General features: G+C 37.3%; 1 protein-coding gene and 1 long non-coding RNA gene across 46 annotated transcripts in view; one reads left to right on the top strand and one right to left on the bottom strand.

The window, feature by feature from the left end:
* C2CD6 (C2 calcium dependent domain containing 6) overlaps positions 1-18,698 on the top strand; it is a 168,369-nt gene extending 149,671 nt beyond the window's left edge. For 37 of the 45 annotated variants that reach the window (XM_070241576.1, XM_070241556.1, XM_070241574.1 and 34 more), the window contains 3 exons: positions 10,924-10,998; positions 12,073-15,534; positions 18,152-18,698. In XM_070241576.1, the coding sequence (XP_070097677.1) occupies positions 10,924-10,998; positions 12,073-15,534; positions 18,152-18,505 (3,891 nt within the window). In that variant the 3' untranslated portion in view covers positions 18,506-18,698. The remainder of the gene's footprint in view (positions 1-10,923; positions 10,999-12,072; positions 15,535-18,151) is intronic. The other 8 variants (XM_070241579.1, XM_070241558.1, XM_070241578.1 and 5 more) reach the window with 1 other exon arrangement.
* Positions 974-12,140, bottom strand: LOC138918689 (uncharacterized). Its single transcript, XR_011428350.1, has 3 exons — positions 12,050-12,140; positions 8,333-8,480; positions 974-2,664 (listed from the first exon to the last, which is right to left on the bottom strand). It is a non-coding gene; the product is annotated as an uncharacterized lncRNA (long non-coding RNA).
* Positions 18,699-20,692: the final 1,994 nt, after the last annotated feature.

Raw genomic sequence — 20,692 nt, 5'->3', positions numbered from 1 at the left:
TTCATTCCTTTGTGGAAGAATAGACTCAATATGTGCGAAAGTTGTTGGATTGTTAAGGATTATGTTTAGCTATGAGTAACACAAAGTTAGAAACACCACCTTAAATAATGATGTGGTGTTTCATGGTGGCATCATGGATCCAGGTTCCCTTTGCTTTTGGACCATTATCCTCAGCATGTGCATGTTACTGTAGGGTAACACAGAATGGGGTCTATACCTCCTGGCATCATAATCTCTTCCAGGAAGAAAGAAGGAAAATGATAAAGGTCAATTAGGTACCTGTCAGCTGAGTTCACCTCTGTTTTAGGATCCTCTTTCAGAAGCTTCTTCCAACAATTTCCAATTATATGTAGTTGCCCAGAACCTTGTCACATGGCCCTTTATTGCCTTCAGGCTGGAAGATTTAACTTTTTTAACAGGGGACATTTCTGCCCCCTAAAAAACTTGAGGTTCTTGAGATAATATATATTTTGGGAATGCAACTATCAGTCTATGTCACAGGAAGCCAGAGACTGGTTAGGAGACTTTTGTTTGGGGAGAAATGATGGTGGCTTGTGTGACAGTGGTAGTGGGGTTGATAGTGAGATGTGACTGGATACTTGATACATTTTGAAGGCAGCAGCCATGGGAATTAATGTTGGATTAGGTGTGGAAGGAGAAAGAGGCGAGAGATAAAGGGTGACACTCAGGCTTCTAGTCTAACAATTCAGTAGATGAGAGCACAATTAACTGAGATGAGGAAAAATAGAGAAAGGCCAAGGTTTTGTGTTTTTTTGGAGGGTGGATGGGAGCAAGGTGGTAATCTAGAATTCTATTTTGTATACATTAAATTTGAGATGCCTATTATACAGCTAAGTGGAAATCAATATCCTTCTGAATATCTCTGAGGATACTACTGTAGAGGAGGAAAAAATATTCCTCTACCCTATAGGTTCTTCTGGCTGGTCTAAAATTGAATTAACACAAGACAAAATAACAGGAGAAAATCAAACAAATTTAATAACATGTATACATGTGAGAAACCCCAGAAAATTGAGTTACTCATCAAAATAGCCAAAGCCACCACCTTAAATACCATCTTCAGCTAAAAACAAAGAAATCTGTTGGGCGTAGTCATTTGGGACTTCAAAGGGGAGGAAGGCAATTCACATGGAGAGGGAAAAGCAAATGTTTGGTAAACAAATGTCTGTCATACCTTGCAAAGACATTGTGACATGGGGAAGACTTTGATCAAATAGACCTTGCTTGGTTCCCTCCTGTCTACCACACCTAGTTTATATTATACTATAGTTATCTATGGCGATAGCTCCTTCCTGAAACAGGCCTTCTATCTTAAATTCTTTTAGGCAGTTATGAGAAAGGTCAAAGTTTCTTCCTGAGTCTTTTGTTCTTAAAAATAATCAAGCCAAAGAGACACATTTTGGTGTGGTAGATTGTGATCCCCCACATTCCCACCTTTGAAACTTCAAGAATTTTCACAGTCCAGAAGCTGAGTTGGTAGATTGTTCCATCTCATTGAACCAGTCTATTAGTCCTGACAATAAGTCAGTCCTGTTAAATTCATTTTAGGAGGTGGTAATGTAGGTAGGCTTCCAAAGTTAAGCCTATATTGTGTAAGCAATCAGGTATTTAATAAGAAGGATTTCTATGGGGGAAAAAAACACAAGGTTAATGGTTGGAGCAAATTATAAGCCAGTTTCTGAGCCCAGAGGATGGCCAACCAAGAATATTTCTAGATGTCAGTGTCAAAGCATCTTTTGCAGTTTGAAATGTCTCTGATGATGTCATTGGGTGTTCAGGTAAACTTTTTTTGAGTGGCTTATATAGCAACAGGCATGAAAATTGTCTATACATGGGCTATCAGAGTGATCTATCTTATATTAAGTGTCCAGCTTCAGTTTGCAGGGCTTCAGGAAAAAGGGTGGCTTCAGTTCTCAATGATTCCAAATCAAAAGTTGGGGGGAAATTGGAAGCATTAGTTTGGAGAGTTGTAGCCAGATATTTGAGGAAACTAGAAGAATTCGGGATTCAGTCCAGTTTACAGGTAGAAAACAAAAATCTCAAGGACAATGAACAGAACTAGAATCTAATATTCATGAGTGCATATTATAGTTTCTACTGAAACACAATTTTTCTCTCTAAAATCATTCTTACTTTTGTCAAAGATAGCCAAATTAAGACTAATTGGTTTGCAAAGTAAGTCTGGTTTCCATAAACTTGGCCCAGTTATTTACATAAGTACAGCAAGAATAGCAATTGATCATTTATTGTCTTTTAAATCTGTTTTGCTGGAACTTTTCGTAAGAAATCTCAGATTGAACTTTAAAGGCCTTTTGAGGCCAGGAAAGCAAGGCCAAGGACTTGTCATCAGACTCTGCCTGCAATACCTATATAATTGGGTGAATTCTTTTCTTCTCAAGGTCCCCCAAATATCTTGAGGTTCTTGCACCTGCCAGGAAGTGACCTTCTGTACTCACCTGGTAAGATTGCTGGCAACCTGTAAGCAGGGTACCAGGCTGATATTTCCGAGGGGTTTTATTTGTTCCATAAAGTCAACTTTTGTTCCTTATAGCTGTTTGGTCATATCTTAGTCTATGCATGTCTCTCTCAAATATGACATTCTGGTCAAAGCCTTGGTAATACTACCAGTGTTTCCAATATGTCCTGTTATAAAGAGAATAGATTCGTGTTAAACTTATGCAAACCGTATTGCCATGAAAATAAGAATATTTAATCAGTAAGCATTTCCAAATTCTGTAGGGATCAGGTAGGGAGAAAAAGGTATATGTTTGAATTCTGCTTACAAAGGTATAATTTACCAAATTGCTATAAGTCATAGTTAGCTTAAGAGAAAAAGTTTCCCTTTATATTAATAACATATGAGTACAAACATATCCATAAGGGAGGTTTAGCATCACTTATTTGACAATGCTTCCCATGCAATTTAACGTACCAAACAACTCTAATTAGTTTCATATCTCCCTCTTTATAGGCAGAGAGAACAAATTCTTTGAGAAGTTTCAGGGATCTGCTGGAAATTCTCAAAGTTACTTTCAGGTCAGAAGAAAGACTTTATTTAGGATTTGAATTTTGGGGAATTTTGTCAAAAATACCAAAAGGTTTTGAAAGACTTGGTCAAATAGGGTCATAGGTCACTGTGAAACAATACCAAATTATCCATTTAGCCAAAGTGACAACAGATGTTCAAGGCAATTATGGAGAGTTAAACAGTTATCAAAAAACCTTACTTCTCTTAACAGAGAGACCTCAGCTTTTTGAACATAGGAAATTATTTTGACAAAAAATAGAATTTCTGCCTTTTAGGTAGACTTACTCAAAAATAAAGAAAAACCCTTTATTATCTCTTTATCAAGAGTGACTAAAAGTTCAAGAAAATTATCCTTTTAAGAGAGAGAAAACCAAAGTATAATTTTTTTTAAAGATTTTATTTTTTTCCTTTTTCTCCCCAAAGCCCCCCGGTACATAGTTGTATATTCTTCGTTGTGGCTCCTTCTAGTTGTGGCATTTGGGACGCTGCTTCAGCGTGGTTTGATGAGCAGTGTCATGTCCGCACCCAGGATTCGAACCAATGAAACACTGGGCCCCCTGCAGCAGAGCGCGTGAACTTAACCACTCAGCCACGGGGCCAGCCCCCCAAAGTATAATTTTGTACCAGTTTACTTTTCATATTAAAAACATTCACTTAATTAAATTCAATCTTAGCCAAGTTGATCATGCACAAAACTCTTTTTCAGGGTTCCTCTTCCACAACCCTTCTGTAACTTTCTTTTTTACATTCAGAATTTGTCCTTTCTTCTTTCCCATAACTAGTTTTGTTTTAGGACAAATTTACTTTTTTAACAAAATAAACAAAGTATCTCCATTTCTTATACCTTCTTTTCTGAAAACTGCATTTTACTTTCCTTGTATACAGAGATGTTTATCTTAATTTTTAGTAGCTTCAATCACATATATTAATTACAATTTTTAATTCCTAGAAACCTTAATTTGTAGTGAAAACTGAGAAGTGAGCACTTATCAACTGTTTTTTACATTAGCATTCTGTAGTTTTTATAAATACGTTTAGTAATTTCTCAAAACATATGTTACTTCATAGTACAATGTTTTAGGAAAGTACAATGCTTGTTTACCACTAGACCCAAACATCTTTTAGTTTCTCTGTAATAAGAAGCCAAAAGTAGATAAATCTATATATAATAATTAATGTCTAATATTGTATCTTATTTGGAAAGATCTAGATACTCAATGAATTTTCCATCATTTAATTTAACCTAGCAAAGCTTCAAAGTTTCATGTTACATTTTGGAAGCCATTTTAAATAAACATGCCATAAAAAACAATTATTGCTAAAAGTTTATCTATAAATTCTATTTGCACTTACATCTATTTAAATCATTTCTTCCCAACAATTATGTTTAGATTACTCATGAAAACTTCATGAGACATTAGACAAAATTAGCTATCATTCTAAGTTATTATTTCTGTTGACAAATTTGTAACAGAGATAACATGAGCTTATTCGACTAGTAAACCCAGGCTGTATGTCTGCATCATCTCCAGTGCTGATAACTTTGAGGACATGTCTATTTTAATCAAACCAACAAACTTAAATAAGCTTTTATTTACAAAAGATTATTTTATATCATGTTCATTTGAAAAATACTTGGGTTAGTTTCTATTACAGTTAGAAATAATTTATATAAGTGCTTAAGCCAATTAAATAGAGCTCTTAGTTTTGGCCATACTACCTGGAGGTAGAAAAATATCTCAGGTTTACAATATATACATATAGAAATACATGAACACACAGGCAGAGACAGAAAGAGACCTTATAGCTTCCATTAAGTTTTTGCTACAGATCAGATACAATACAAAACTCACTAGTTCATAAAAGAATAATTGGATTCAAATTTTGTTTTAGCAATTGGAAAGAGTTATGTTCACCTGCTATATCTTTTTACTAATATTTGTGGAGAGGACCTTTAAGATCTTTTTATTTTTTTTTTGGTCCAATTTCCAAATATTTCCTCTCCCATTTTGTAAGACAAAGATAGTCTCTTTTCTCAAATACTTGGGTTGTAGCCTGAATGATATTAAAGGCTGATTTGCTCATCCAACTCTACTTTCTTTAATTTGCTTCTTTATATCAGGGAGGTTTTTAATTAGGAGGTAAATCAAAAGATTTTTATGTTCTAAAACTTCAGGACAATGTGCCACACCTTTAAAACGTCTGCATAAAGTATTTAGCAAAGGCCCTCTTTCTGAATGAACAATTTAACCCTAGACCAATTCACCCTCAGAGGAGGAGTTCCATTATTTTTTTTATTAGCACCTGAATATTAGCCTTTAGTTTCTATCTCACATTGTATGAATTCAGGCAACTATATTGACTTCCTTTAGCATGTTTAATTAACATTGCCTGAAGGACAGATTTATATGCCCTCTGTTTTACAATATCAGGCAGGGGAAATGTTCCCCAGTGAGACACAATGTCTGTCCCCACAATACAATGTATAATATAATCAGGCAAAAGAGATGCAATCATTTCACATAAAGGCCATTTAAATATACCAATTCTGCTACAAAATTTTATCTTAGTTCCATCAGCTCTCTTACCTCTGATCATAGCTTCCATTAGCACTTCATCAATAAGCTCAGTCTTATAATATCAGGTAGGGGAAGCACTCCTGGCCATACATAGCATTTTATTTCCAAAAAACATCCAGGCAAAGTTGACATAACTTCATATAATACTAGCTCAAACATTCCAACCTTTATAATCCTATCACCTCTAACACTTTTATGTTTTCTCAGTCTAATTGTAGCCTCTGTCAGTGTCCCAACAATGAGTTTTGGTGCACAACTCATGGGGTTCTTACATCAAGGAGCCTCATGGGGTTCTTACATCCAGGAGCCTCGAAAATTTTTCTTTCCCATCTCCTGGTTGTTTTATCCATCCCTATGCAAAAGACTTTTAGTTCCCAGAGAGAGGTCAAGCCAAGGGACCCTGGCCCTTTTGTCAATCTTTAACTTTATTAACTGGCCTAACTGTTGCCCCAAGCAATTGTTGTTCAGGTTTCTCATTGTGATCTATGCCTTCTGGACTTTTTAAATTTCTCCAAACTGGGGTAAATTGAGCATACTTGTTTAGGGCCCTTTAATGTTGGGGGGGCCAGTAGGAGGTCCCTTTGGCTTCCCCCAACCTTAGGCAGTGCTGTATTAAAACCTTTGTTTTAACTCCATTAATGTCCATTTTTTAAATAACCATCTAAAGATTCTCACCCTGCTGGGATGAGTCCCACGACTCTCTCCTTTCTGATTCCTCGTTGTTTTCTCCCCTTTCAATATTTGTTTTATTTACCTGATTTCCTAAAAGCCCTTTTGAAAATTTCCACCTTCTTGAGAAGAGTCCCTTGACCCTCCCCTCAGCTTCTTTCCATTCACTTGTTAACTGAGTTATTGCTTTCATTAGCATATGTAAGACCATGAGAGGAAGCTGAGACCCCAAATTTGATTAAGTTCTTAAAGCTAGTTGTTATTTCTTTGTATTTATTTTTAATTTGGTCTCTTCACAAGTACCTGTAAAACAGCTGTTTATGATGCATGCTCTCTAAAAATGTTTCCAACTTAGAATATTTTCCAATTTAAGAGGTCCATTGCCTGGCCACTGATGAGTAGGATCTTAATAGCAACTCATACCAATAAGCCTTTTATGAACATGAGAGATGAGAGGAATCCCCAAAAGACAGTGCAAAAGAAGCAGCCCTCACAAGATCAAGAACATCCACTCCCAAAAACAGTCTAAGAAAGCAAAGGCCTTCATTGCACAGGCAGTAAGGATGGTGTCGTGAAAACAATGTCTCTGGTCTCCCACAGGAATGTGGGATGCCTCTAGTTAGAAACCCGCTAATCTGTGACACCGGACAGGTGCTACTGGAATGGGATTTTTCTAGCACTAACAAGCAACGAAGTTTGAGATGACAAAGGCCTCTTAAGGACTGGGACTCCTATGAAAAAATCCCCTGAGAGCTGGTACAGCCATGTGACTAACTGCCCCGGAGCAACTCAAAGGAGGTTTTGGAAGCACTTAACTGTTTTTCAAAATTGATTTTTTTAGTTACATTAAGAGATGCAATTACCAACTGCCCTAAACAGGCCCAAACACCATCACAAGAGTTATACATGTGCAGATGGCCGAGAGGTGCCCAAGGGTTCATTTTAATGTTAAGATCTCTGCCCCAGGAGGAGCTGAGGCCTCATTATCGTAACATGAGATGTATGTGGAAGCTTATTTTCCAACTGCATCTGCGTGAGCCTATACCCACCTCTACGTGTGATGACGAAACTTCCCTTTTGAATATTCATTCCCATCCAAAGTAAAATGTTCCTGCTTTCCTTGCTTGAAGAGCCACAGCTTTGGAAATATTTCCCCCTGGGCTCCTTATTTGCTTCAAATAAATCTTACTTTGTGTGACAACTACTTCTGGTGAAGACTTTGATTTCAACTCACCAAGAAGTGGACCCACTTTGGTTTCATAATAGCCAGACAAAGAGAGTGCATCTTGGAACCCCATTCTATTTGACTGACCACCAGATGCACGCTGGTATGTGCATCCTCCAAATGGCGGAGACCAGTGAAGTCACAAAGCCAAGCTCTCAGACATAGAACAAGACACAAGAAAAAATCTTATCTTACATACACATGACAGCTTGAAGCCTTGGATCTCTTGGAGCCAAACTAATACCTATGAGAGATGTGCCAAGGGGTTGGGGATTGTGTGTAGTTTTACAGAGTACCTTGTTGCACAGAAATTTCCTTAAGGTTGATGGGTGACCCATGTCATCTACCCCATTTGATGACCAACTTATCCTATCACAGGAGTCTTTTTGAGGTGACGAGTGTCCTAATGGCTCTTAAAGGCTTGACCCATGCCCACCTATTTTGTGGCTTTTTGACTTCCAAGGTGTCCCTTAGCAATAGCTTTTACCTCATGTGCATATTAACCAGATTGCTAGGCCAGCCCGAACAACAGGTTTATCAGGCCTATGCCTGTGGTTTTTCCTTTTTATGACAAATGACACAAATGACAGAGACAGGGAAAAACAGTGACCATCTCTAGGAGGAGAAGGATCAATAAAAACCAAAGAGTTCTCAAACCAAATTTCCCAGAATCACCGAGTCCAAGAAACTAGCTTCACAAGTATTTTCTCCTGCTAATCTAAATTTAGAAAAGGAAAAACCTCATCACTCTCGCTTCCAATGGACCCTGCAGGCAGAGATCCAGGAGATTAACATGGTAAGCACTCTTACCTCCTGCTGGCTCTTGTTGGAGGTCCAAGATATCTTGGCTGCAGTAGTCCTGGAGTGAGCAATGTCCTGCCAGTTTTCTCTCATCTTTGTCACCAACCCTAGGGAAGGAAGACATATTCCTCTTCCCTTCTAGGTTCTTCTGGCTGGTCTAAGAATTAAGTTGACATGAAACATAATAACAGGAGAAAATTTAACAAATTTAATAACATGTATACATGAGAGAAACCCTAGAAAACGGAGTTACTCATCAAAATAAGCAAAGCCACTACCTTAAATACCATCTTCAGCTAATGACAAAGGAGGATGTTGGGGTAGTGGTGTGGGACTTCAAAGGGGAGGGAAGCAATTCACATGGAGATGAAAAAGCAAATGTTTGGTAAACAAATGTTTGTCATACCTTGCAAAGACATTGTGACATGGGGAAGACTTTGATCAAATGGGCCTTGCTAAGTTCTTGTCTACTACACCTAGTTCATATTATGCTATAGTTATCTATGGTGATAGCTCCTTCCTGAAACAGGCCTTCTGTCTTAAATTCTTTTAGGCAATTAGGAGGAAGGTCAAAGTTTCTTCCTGAGTCTTTTGTTCTTAAAAATAATCAAGCCAAAGAGACCCATATTGATGTGGCAAATTCTGATCCCTCATGATATTTAGAATTTTTTCCAAGGGTTGCCTTCCCCCTACATCCCTCAGAAATATCTCTCTTTACTCTGGGGTTAGTTCTGTTTCTTCTTATTGATTCTTCACTTACCTGTGTTGATTTTCCTCATATCTCTGGTGAATTTTGTTGGCTCATTTTATATTTGTGAGTGAAGGAATATGTTGATTGTATAGTTGTACGCTGTGTGACAGGTATATCCTGGAGGGTGTATAGGGGTGGAAGAGGACAGGCAGGGGTGGCTGGGGAGCCTACAACATTTCCAAAGAACCACTGTGTTTCTCTCCCACATGGAACTTCTTTCCTTTCTTTTTATCCCCCTTCAGTTATCTGATGTGGAAATGTGAGTAACAGCAAGCTCTCCTCTGCTTCTCTGTTAAGATTCAAAACTCACATAGGATCTCTACCTAGGCAGATGGCACATTTTCTTTTGAGAGCAGTTTAAAAAGAAATTTTTTTTAAAGATTGGCACCTGAGCTAACATCTGTTGCCAATCTTTTTTTTTTTCTTCTTCTTCTCCCCAAAGCCCCCCAGTACATAGTTGTATATTCTAGGTGTAGGTCCTTCTGGGTGTGCTGTGTGGGATGCTACCTCAGCATGGCTTGATGAACGGTGCCATGTCTGTGTCTGCGCCCAGGATCCGAACCAGCAAAACCCTGGGCCACCGAAGTAGAGTGCACAAAATCAACCACTCGGCCACAGGGCTGGCCCCTATTTTTAATTTTTATTTTCTACTAAATTCATTTAAAGCAATGAACTTTCAAATGTTAGAATCTGAACTGTTTTTAAGGGAGATTTTGGGAAATTCAAGCAAAGGAAAACAAAATGAGCAAAAACACAGGTGTGGAAAAGTACAAGAGTATTTCAAGAATTCAAAGTCAGATATGTTTGCCTGGAGGAGAGAGACTGTAGTGGGAATATTGAGAAACTTGCAGAAATAATTTAGAGTGAGTGTGTGAGGGCAATGAATAACAGCAAAAGTGGGAAGCCACAGAAGAGTTAAGAATAAGGTCACGTTATTAATGGCTTAATATTAATAAACACTTAAGCCAAAAGTATTTCTTATGAAAACATCATTCATTAAATTGTTCTGTGAACTAACTTGGTATATAATGAGCCCTCTGTGGACTAAAGGAGATGATGTCTGGGAAAGTGGTTGCCAGTACTAAGAGTGCTACAATGAGATGGTGTCGAGTTTTCTCTAGATGAGTTGGCACTGCGCGTGCACATGCTGATGCTCCCAGACCACCTTCCTCCTTCACTGCAGTCTTGATTGTGTGGTTGAAGGGGCATCAGATGGAAATTTGGGACACCTGGATTTAGGCTAATAAGCATCTGGGTTACTTGGAGCAACACACTTCAACTTCAGATTCTTGTGTAAAACAAGGAGTAAGACTGGATTATCTCTAAGGTGACTTCCATTTCTAAAAGTTCAAAGGTTCTGTGATTCCGTAATTGTTCCTATACACCTTGATTTAGCACCAAGTGTTTCCTTAGGCAGTGTTAAGTACCCATTTAACAATTGCAGGTTGAAAATCATTGAAAATGCTACCTCAATATAATATCAGATGCCATTTATTATCTAAAGCACTTCAGATTACATTTCTTCTGACGATTTTATTTCTTTTCTATTTTTGTTTCTGCTTGAAGTTGTGTATTATTTTGATTTTACAAATTCAGTAGGGTGAATATTACAGTATCAAGGAAGCTAAAATTATATATGTGTGTGTGTTTATATATATATATATATATATATATATATATATATATATATACAAATTTCTTTGACAGTTGGAAAGTATAGTAATTATGAGAAAAATATTTAGGTTTAAAAATTTTTTATATCTCTAATAACTATTGAAAGAATAAAATTATCTTAGTAAATATCCTTGCATTACAAGCAGTCTAAAATGAAAACTTCTCTTTTTATAAGGTGGCTTTTTCACCAGAAGAATACATTTCACCATCTTTCAGGCCAGAATATAAAGAATTCAAACCAAAGTATCAGGTGAGTCCTGAGTTATCCTATATCAATTATATTTAAATACTAGGTTTCTCTAATACTTTATGTAATTCAATGGTTCCAAAACCAGACTGCTCATTAGAAATACCTGGCTGTCTTTAAAAAAAAATATGTATTCCCAGGTTTCACCTCTGACATAATGAATCTCAATCTGGAAATGGAGTCTAGGAATTGGTATTTCTCAAAAAACCTCATGGGATTCTTATGCTGTCACCTGGGTGTCAACTAGCATTTGAAAACCCATTATAATAAATAGTATCCATTAAAATGATGTTTGAACTACTAAGTTGAAATAAACTAAAATGCATACTAGGCTGTTTATTCCACATTTTGCTTTTTTCAATTGGATGATGTAGAAGTTGTATGAATAAAGAGTTTGAGTAAAAGACTTCATTTTGAAGGCTACTTCAGCCTGATCCCAGAGCTGCAAAACTGCCTATGGATATTACACTGAAATTTCAGTGTAATCCAGAATTTTTTGTACTGTTCTCTCTCAACCATTTGTGAGGCATAATAGTATTCATCAAAAAGTAAGATTCTACTATGACACAGCAAATACTGGGTAGAACTCAACATTTTTGAAATTCTCAGACTTAAGTCTTTAGGGAATACTTATGATACTTTCAATGGGATTTCTCCTACTTGTATTTTTAAAAATTTCCTACATTGCTACTAAAATCATAAATATTTATTTGGCTAGAACTTAGATCCTGATGGGAGCCATTGTGTAAGCAAATGCAGCTAACACTGGAAATTAAGTTCTTAAGAAAAAACTATTTATGAGTGCCTTTTAAATATTTAAAAATATTCCAGGTATCAAAAAGCTCTTGGACATAAAATAGTATCAGGATTAGGTATTTGAAAATTTTGCATTACAATTCTTACTATTATTCCAACTTCAAATATTTTTAAATAGTTAGTTGTTTTTCTCTTTGTAGAAGGCAGGAGGATGAATATATAGACTGATAGATTGCTCAGAGAAACTTAACTAGAACATTTATTATAAATTTGACATAAATGCTACAGAATTTCTTACCTTTTTTATTTTTAATATTACAGTTCCAGAAATTCAACATCAAGGACAGTTTTGATCCTTTTCTAAGGAATATAAACGACAAAATGTCAGTCAGAAAAAAGAAAGACGGAGACACGTACAAATGTGGAAGCATTTTAAGTGCAGAGGTTATAGAGCATGAAGACCAAGATCCTCCTTACCCAACACAGTCAAAGACTGCCAGACCCACTAATAAAACCTGGCCGCAAGATCTCAATATCACCGTAAAGCCTTTAGACACTAAGAAAAAGTTAGCCCATGATCCTGGTATCAGCACAGTCAAGACTTTGGATGCTAAGAATAAGTTAAAGAAAAGACTGCAAAATCTATCTTTACCAAACTTTGAAGGAGAATCGTCAGTGACTGGAAATGGAAATACACATCTCTTCTCAAAATCATTAAGTTTTCCTTCCCACATAGAAAATTTGAAACAATCAATGGTGCTCAAGTCAATTTTAAGTAAAAATCTGCAAGATCTTTCAGATAAATTATTTTCTAAGACAGAAGTTCCTATGGACACTGAAGCAAGAAAGAAAAATCATGGTTCTTCACTTCTAAGTGTTCATGCTGAACCACCAAGTAGTTTGGAAGACAAAGTATTTGAAAAAATTCAAGATTTAAATAGCTGGCTTTCAGAAGGAACCATTTTAAACTCAAAGACTCTTTTAAGTCAAATAATTAAAGATGTTCCTGCAGATTCACTGTCAGAAGGTGCACCAGGGAGTTCTTCAGAGGTAGAAAAGAGATTTGTCTCTGAGACACACTTAGAGACTGGTGAGACAGATTTTACAATTAAAAAGAAGCGTAGTTTCAAAAAGAAACATTTAAAAAGTGAAGGATCCAGCTCAAAACCGAGTCTAAATTCCATTGTGCATGATTATCTTATAACGCAAATATTCACTGCCCCCGTCCTCTCAGATTTGGAGATTGGAGTGCAAGAATCGAGTGGAACACAGATGAACTTGTGGACTCAGTTGCCCACAGCCTGGGAGAGTGTCTCTTCAAATAGTCTAGTTCACTATGAAGACAATGATGATGAAATAGAATTGCCACAGGCTAAATCTGTTATAAGCCAGATAATACAGTCATTTCCTATAGATACTCTGTTAGAATCTGGGATAATCAAAGTGATCGAATTAGGTGAAGAAAACCAGAAGACTTCTTTGCTGGATACAGAGACAGTCTTTGCTGAAGAAAAGCCAAAAGATTCCACAGAAGATTACTCAGAAATCAAAGGCAAATCAGAATCTCTTTCAGGGCAAAATATACCCACCATTCCCAAAGAAATTACTTCTTTTTTTAATAAAAGAGTTGAATTGATAGATGAAGGCCAAAATATATCCCAACAAGATTCAAAATATCAGTCAACACCAGATAAAAAAACAGATTTGCCAAGTAATGGTCAGAGGCTTAATAGAGAAGAAAATTATCTAAGTTCTACTTCAGAAAATTTAAGTAACTCATTAATGGGCAAACTTAATGAGTCAGATGTAATAATGTTAAAATCCTTTGTAAAAAACATGTTTAATGTTTTTTTCAAATATAGTCAGTCTGAAAGAAGACAACCAGAAAAAGAATTAGAAAGACTAATTCAACATCCTTTTCCAAATAAAACAAACAACCTTGAAGAAATCAGAAAGAATTTTGATGAAGCAGACAAATTAGACAGAAAACCTATTTTGAGTCCAAAGCTGCGTGTATTTTTAGAAGAACTCTCAGAGTCAGAAATAAAAAATTTAAAATCTGAATTAAGTAAACATATCCAGCATTACCTTGTAGAAAGACTTTCAGAATCAGGACATATCACCAAAGAGGACTTACCAACAATCTATCAAAATCTGTATTTGATGAATGAGAAAGCACAACCAAAAGGGCAAAATATCTTTCTGGAGAAATATTCAGAAACTGTAAAAGAAATCCTGTCTTTTGTAAATAATTTTAATCATCATTTCATAGATAAACATTTGGAAATAAAGCTAAGATCTTTTTTAAATGAAATTCTCCAAAACTATTTCCTAAAAAACCTTTCACAAAACAGTTTATTTAAAGACACAGAGTCTGAGCCTGTACACTCAAACATATCTTCTCGAAGAAATAAAAGTGCCTCAATATCTTTTCCTGAGTCAGGACAAGATATTTCCAGGGGGAGTTTTGGTAGAAGACTTGAAATGAACATGAAATATCCTTTAAATCAGTCTCTACAAAACTATCTTATAGCTTTATCAGAAAATGAAATATTAAATCTAAAAGCTGATTTAAGCAAACACCTCCAGAGGCTTTTTATAGACAAACTTTCAAAAGCAGGACTAATCACAAAAAGGCAATTAGAGGGGATCAACCAGGATATAAATTTGATTAATTCTAGTTCCACACCATTAAAATGTATAAAGCCAGGTTTATCTTTTAGAGGTGAAAATCAATTTATGGAGGAGCATTCAGAAAAGCAAAAGAAACATTCAAAAATTGTTCAAAAAACCACTTTACAAAAGGTTCCTGAGGATAAACTTGTAGAAACAAAACTGACAAGAAAGGAAGGGAAGGAATATTTTTCCTTACAGAATATTAAAGAAAATCCATCAATAATTAGGGAACAGAAAAGATATTATCCTAAAGAAGGAACTAAAACACTGAGTTTAATTAAAGCACAACCTTCTTCCAATAAAAATACCCAGGAGATTCCATTAAATAAGTCATCAGAAAGACTTTCAGGTTTAGTGCTTAAGAAACAAAGGAAAGAATACGGTTTCATGCAGCTTCCTCGAGGAGAAAATTTTGATTTTAAAACAGAGATTCAAGACCCACAGAGTTGGAGCAGTAAATCAAAAATACCTCAATCAAATGCTTGCTCTGAAAGGACACTAAAAACGAAGTCCCTTGAAAAAAAGGGTCACAACAACATCCATAAATTGTTGGTACAGGAAAAACCTGAAGCAGTGCTGTCACCATTTCCAGGAATTCCTAATTGCAAAATGCCAAATGACGACAAAGAATATGTGAACAAAGTCACTATTCCGTCCACGCAGAACACTTCAACGCATTTCACTTCCAATGCTGGGGAGAAACTGAAATTAGGAGACCAGTATTGTCAGAGATTGAAAGGAAATAATAACAATAACAAAAAACAACATTTAGTAACATTTGCACATTACAAAAAAGAAATACAAACTCTTTATATAAAACCAAATGAAATTTGCGATGAAAAATGTGTCAAGATCCCTGAATCACAATCATTTAAATATAAAGTTGTGGAAGCTGAGAAAAACTCAAAACCAGCCCTCTTCCCGCAAGTATTAGAGAGAGAAGTTCTAAAGCCCAAGGTCCGAAAAGAAAGAGACCATGTCAGCAAACCAGAGAAGTCATTTAGCAAGATAGTTAGGACCCTGCCAGCCACACTGCCCGCCCCAAGTGTTCTAAGGAAGTCTGTGCCGAGGACGTTGCTGCACTGGAAGGCAAGAAGAACCGTACATGTAATGATGTTTTTCTAAGTCTTCTACTGCATTTGGCAAATTCTGTCAATAACCTGCTTTAGCGTGTATATGTCTGCATGCAGGTGTGTGTGTAACCTTCACTGCCACAAGACATACAGACCTCCAAATTTTAAAAATTCTTCTGACATTCAAATATCACCTCACCTGCTTTAAAATTCAATCACAAAGTCGGGGGCTTGTTAACATACTTAGGGCCTTGGTATAAATGATAAAGCGCACCCCCTCTGGAGCATGCCTTAGAGAAAGGCAGCCTTTCCTCTGGGCACAGCCTGGAGCCAGAGCGCACAGCCCTGTCTATGCGAGTCTCTGGATTTCCGCCCTGGCCCAGCCCTCTGCTAGGGGCTGTGCTGCAGCCGTAGCAGTGGCTTTCTACTGTGGAAACATCCCTGCGAGTTCCTGTTCATGCAGATGTAAACAGACAGTCTTCTTTCAAATTGCTGAATTATTTTTGTTTCAGAACACAAACATGAATCTCCTATTGTGTGCTCCTATTGTTAGCAGTTATTCTGCTAAGCATTAGGGATATGCAAAATTTATAGTCTATTGGATCATGAATTGCAAAATTTTAATTTGACTTCTACTCCTCTTCTTTCACCACCACCCCTCTACTGTATCACGTGCTGAGAAACTTGGGAATTCAAATCTATTTTTGCTATTAACATGAAAACAATTAGGAAGGCAAATCTGCTCCTAGACTTTATCCGAACTGTTCTAGAGCAAAGTTAACCGCTAGGAACGGAAGGGACTGATTTTAATTTCCTGGACACTGCTCTTCTCAGTGTATATAAACAGGCGTGACCCACAATTGGGAAAACTCATAAATTCTAAAGTGATTTTATGTTGATGATTTGATGTGCATAATTCTACTTTTGAATGAGAAAATAGATCTAATTTCAGAATAGCTGCTTTCAATTTGTTTCCCACAGTCAAATAAATTATTAGCTTTAGTAAAGAGTAAAAGCAAATTAGTGGCAGGGTAAATGTTCTTAATGTAGCTTATACTCTCAACTTTGCATTTCTCTTTTCTGTCTAAATTCAGTAATTTAGTATTGAGTGTGTGTGTGCGTGCACACGTGTGTGTACATATACTAGGAAAAGGAACTAGATGTATTCATAGTTTTTGGAAAGCAAAGACTTTCTGAATTTCCTTTAGACAAATGGAATCTTTAATATCACTTTTTCAAACAAAACAAGAAATTGTATTCATGTTATATGGTATAAGATCATATAGGATCTCAGAACCCTTATCCTAAGAGTGGGCAAGGGGGATAGAGTAACCTTATTTCCCTCTGGTAAACCAACAGTACCTACACTTTTCTCTTTAGTGAAGTTGACAACAGAGAATTGAGTGGTAAGGGTGTTTTTCAGATCAGCAGAAAGACTTGCTCATTTGATCCTCAAAAATCCAAGAATCTCCCAAAGGAATCAAAACAGGAGATAGAAAAATTGATTTGTAGGAGCATCCAGAAAAATGATCAGCGGTGTAGGTCTCCACGCACTTCCACTGGCACTCCCAGTATTCAGTTATATCAACCTTGAAGCAAAAATTGTATATTACTCACCAGTGTAGCAGAAATTCCCTTAATAACATGGCTTACTAATTGCTCCATGTACGTAAGAGGGAGGAGCAAGAACGTTTCCTTTCCCTCTGCAAACCCAGGCAAAAATGTAAAGTAGATAGAAATTGTCTTTAGACTCTTTATACCTCCTTTTTCATAAATCTCTCTCTTGCTGCCTAATTCTTCTCAATCCTTCCTAGCCTCCCTCGACCTTTCAATTCTCTTAATCCACTCCCACTTGCTCTCCAAATCAAAGCAGCCCATTCCCTTGGAGTGGCCGTCTCTGCAGAGGGTTAAGGGACAAGCTGCTCAAACAGCAGAGGAAACTGCACTAACTTGAGAATGACTAATAGCTCCATACCCTCTTGGGAGTACTTGTAGATTATTATATTTTTATTATAAAATATAGCATATTATAGAAATTTGAGAAAAAGAAAACAAAGCCCATAATTCCAACACCCTAACCCAACCACCATTTCTTTTTTATTTTGGTGTATATCCTTCCAGTTATTTTCCTGAACGTTTTACTTGTTTACTCTCCGAATGTACACAAAAATCTTTAATATAATCTTTATAACCATATTCTTAGATGCTGGTCTGTGTGTGTGTACGTATTAAAGAAGATAGTAATTTTTTAAAGAGTGAAAGTTTGGTTAATATAAAAAGTAAAATATAAGAGTTCATAATTTAAATTTGGGCTTGGGAAAGAGAGATTTTGGAGGAGAAGTCTAGAATAGCCTGGCTGGCTTTGCCTGGGAGTCTGACTCCTGAGGACAGCTCCCCTAAATTTTTCTGGTTCCCAGCTTCGTATCTTTTGAAATAACAGATCCTTTGAAACTAACATTTTTTAAAGCAGTCTCTATGGTAGTGCCTAATGGGAGGCCTTGGATGTAGGGTCTGGATTTGGGGACTGCCCTTAAAACATTCGACGCTCTTATTCTTTAACTGTTGATATTATAGACTTTGGTCTTTGTAAATTTAAAATGTACTTTTAAGAAACCTAACTCACCAACTTGATCTTTTATTTTAATATTTAGGATTGTTTGGATAGATTTGAGGATTCACCTGTGACCTCTTTCAAGCATCTTGTAAAAGGCAAATCAAGAGTCAGGCTTATAGGGAAGAACCCTGGTGACATCCAGGTACCAGAGCCGGTAAAATACTCAGCGAGACCGTACACAGCGCCTGATGGTCACCAGCGTCGAGAGGGCAACGCTGGGAAGTTCACGAGTCCTCGGATGGTTTCAGCAGGCTTACTTCATGTAAATGATACAATCTCAGATTATGAAATCCATAAGATGCGGCAAAAGAAAAAATTAAAAGATAATATTGAAAAACATTCGCTCATTTGTGATATTATCCAAATGTTAACAGTTCAGAATGATACGTGAGGCCAACAGTCAGAATATCATCTCTCCGGTTAGCAAAATGGTGTGATCTGTCCTTTTGTGTGACAGAAGTCAGCAACTAAATTTCATCTTGTTACAACCATTTCGTTTTAATTAAAATGAAAAAGAAATGCTTTTGATGTAAATGTGTTTTTGTTTATGAACCTTAGGGAATAAACCCAGAAATACACATCCAGCTGATATTCGTGAGTAAAGTTTGACCTCCCAGCTTCCCCACTTCTCACATCTACAGCATCCCTACGGTTCCCAGTCTGACTTCCCACCCAGCTCTCAAGCCCCTCCGCGCGGTGCTCAGGGTAGGGCCTCTCTTGGGTGCTGGCGCTTAGCCTTTTGTAATGAACATGCTTTTACTCTGCAGCTCTAGTTACACGCCAAGACTCAACAGTACGCAATTCTCTGCGCCAATAGAACTTGTATTAATTTTAAAATCATCTGATGTTACAACTCTTTAACACTACAAATAAAGAACGTATTTAATACTAATTCCTGAGGCATCTCCTACACTGGAGTGACTTCCTAACTTACTCAAAAAACTATGAAAGGGCCTCTTTAATAACATAAAACTCAGGAAACTATATAAAACTGTAGAAAATGCATTAAAAAATCATCTACCTAAACCAACAGGATTTAAATCAGAGACTTCTGAGAATTGTTTCTATTCTTATCAAGCACAATATAAAGCTCTTGTTGGAATTTGGTTCACTCTTGAGAATTAAGAACTTTGATTTATAAAATTTTGTGGGTTTCAATTTTTTGACCATAAATCATAAAGACCATGGGGTTTAAATAGAATTGGCTGATGGAATGGAAATGGAAACATACTTCCTGATCATTCATTTAGTGGTATAATCAAGGTAATTTTTTTGGAGACCAAGAATTTCTAGTAATCCTCAAAGCTGTCAGTGTGAGTGTTGATCAGAGTGGGACTGGGAAAGGACCAATACCTCTGGGTCTTTCAAGTAGAAGGAACACAGGGAACTGGTTTCATGGGTGATGGAATGAAGGCTAAGAAGCCAAAAGGGAGGAAGGGGCAAAGGAGAGGTCAGCAAGAGCAGGAAGTGCTACCACTCCTCAGACGGAAGGGATGCAGGAGGAAGTGGTGTTACTAGCGTCCCAAAGCCAGAAGACAAAGAAGACACAGCCGCTGCCAGGGACACAAGCAGCAGGAGTCGGGTGAAGGGTGACATACCCCGTGCTGCTGCTGTCTCCTCCTGCCCTTGCGTCTTCCACCACTGCCTCCGTGGGAACCAGCGAGCAAGGGTCATGGGAAATGCGGGTCCCAGAGGAGCAGGGCAGGGGACGGGAAATAGATCTGAGAGCTAACAGGCAATTGACCAACATGGTTGACCAATCGATGGTTATGAGGAAAAGCATCAGTCTGGCTTGAAGTAAAGGAGAAAATATTTCCTAGATGGAACTCTCAAATCTCTTTGCCTTCTTAAACTTTTAGTGGCAACATTGTGACAAAAACACAGCCAAAAATTTCCTACCATGGAAATCTCAAATTTTTTCAAAGGTCTTTTTTAAAAACAATAAGAAACTCATACCCTTTAAGTAAGAATTCCCTTAAATATTTATTAAATGTCTGCAATATGCCAAATACTTTGCTAAACACCAGGAACAGACTCGTGAATAAGATCACATTCTCAAGGAGTCCACAGTCTATGGGGAACATGAACACAGACAGTTAAACACAGAGTCCTGTGAGTGCAGCTGGGGGAAGCCCTACAGAAGCTCACAGGAAGGCATTTCAGCTGAGGCGACTGTGCTGGCTTGGGTCCTTCAGAAAGCAGACACCAAAATGAGATGAAACGTGTGGTAGGCAGAATAATGACCCCCAAACCTCCACGTCCTAATCCTACGAACCTGTGACTATGTAACCTTACACGGCAAAAGGGACTTGGCAGCTGTGATTAAGGATCTTGAGATGGGGAGACTATCCTGGATTGCCTGGGTGGGCTCAGTATAATCACAAGAGTCCTTATCCGAGAGAGGCAGAAAGTCGGTCAGAGGAGATGCAGTAATGCTGGCCCATGAAGCCAAGGCAGGCAGCTCGTCTCCAGAAGCTGGAAAAAGCAGCAGATTCTCCCCTACGGCCTCCAGAGGGCACACAGCCCTGCCAACCCATTTTAAACTCCTCACCTCCACAACTCTAAGAAAATAAATTTG

Source organism: Equus caballus, chromosome 18 (assembly GCF_041296265.1).
Source record: "Equus caballus isolate H_3958 breed thoroughbred chromosome 18, TB-T2T, whole genome shotgun sequence".
In the NCBI taxonomy this organism is placed as follows: Eukaryota; Metazoa; Chordata; class Mammalia; order Perissodactyla; family Equidae; genus Equus; species Equus caballus.
Note: the sequence above shows the minus strand (reverse complement) of the source record. Positions and strands in the feature narration are given on the sequence as shown.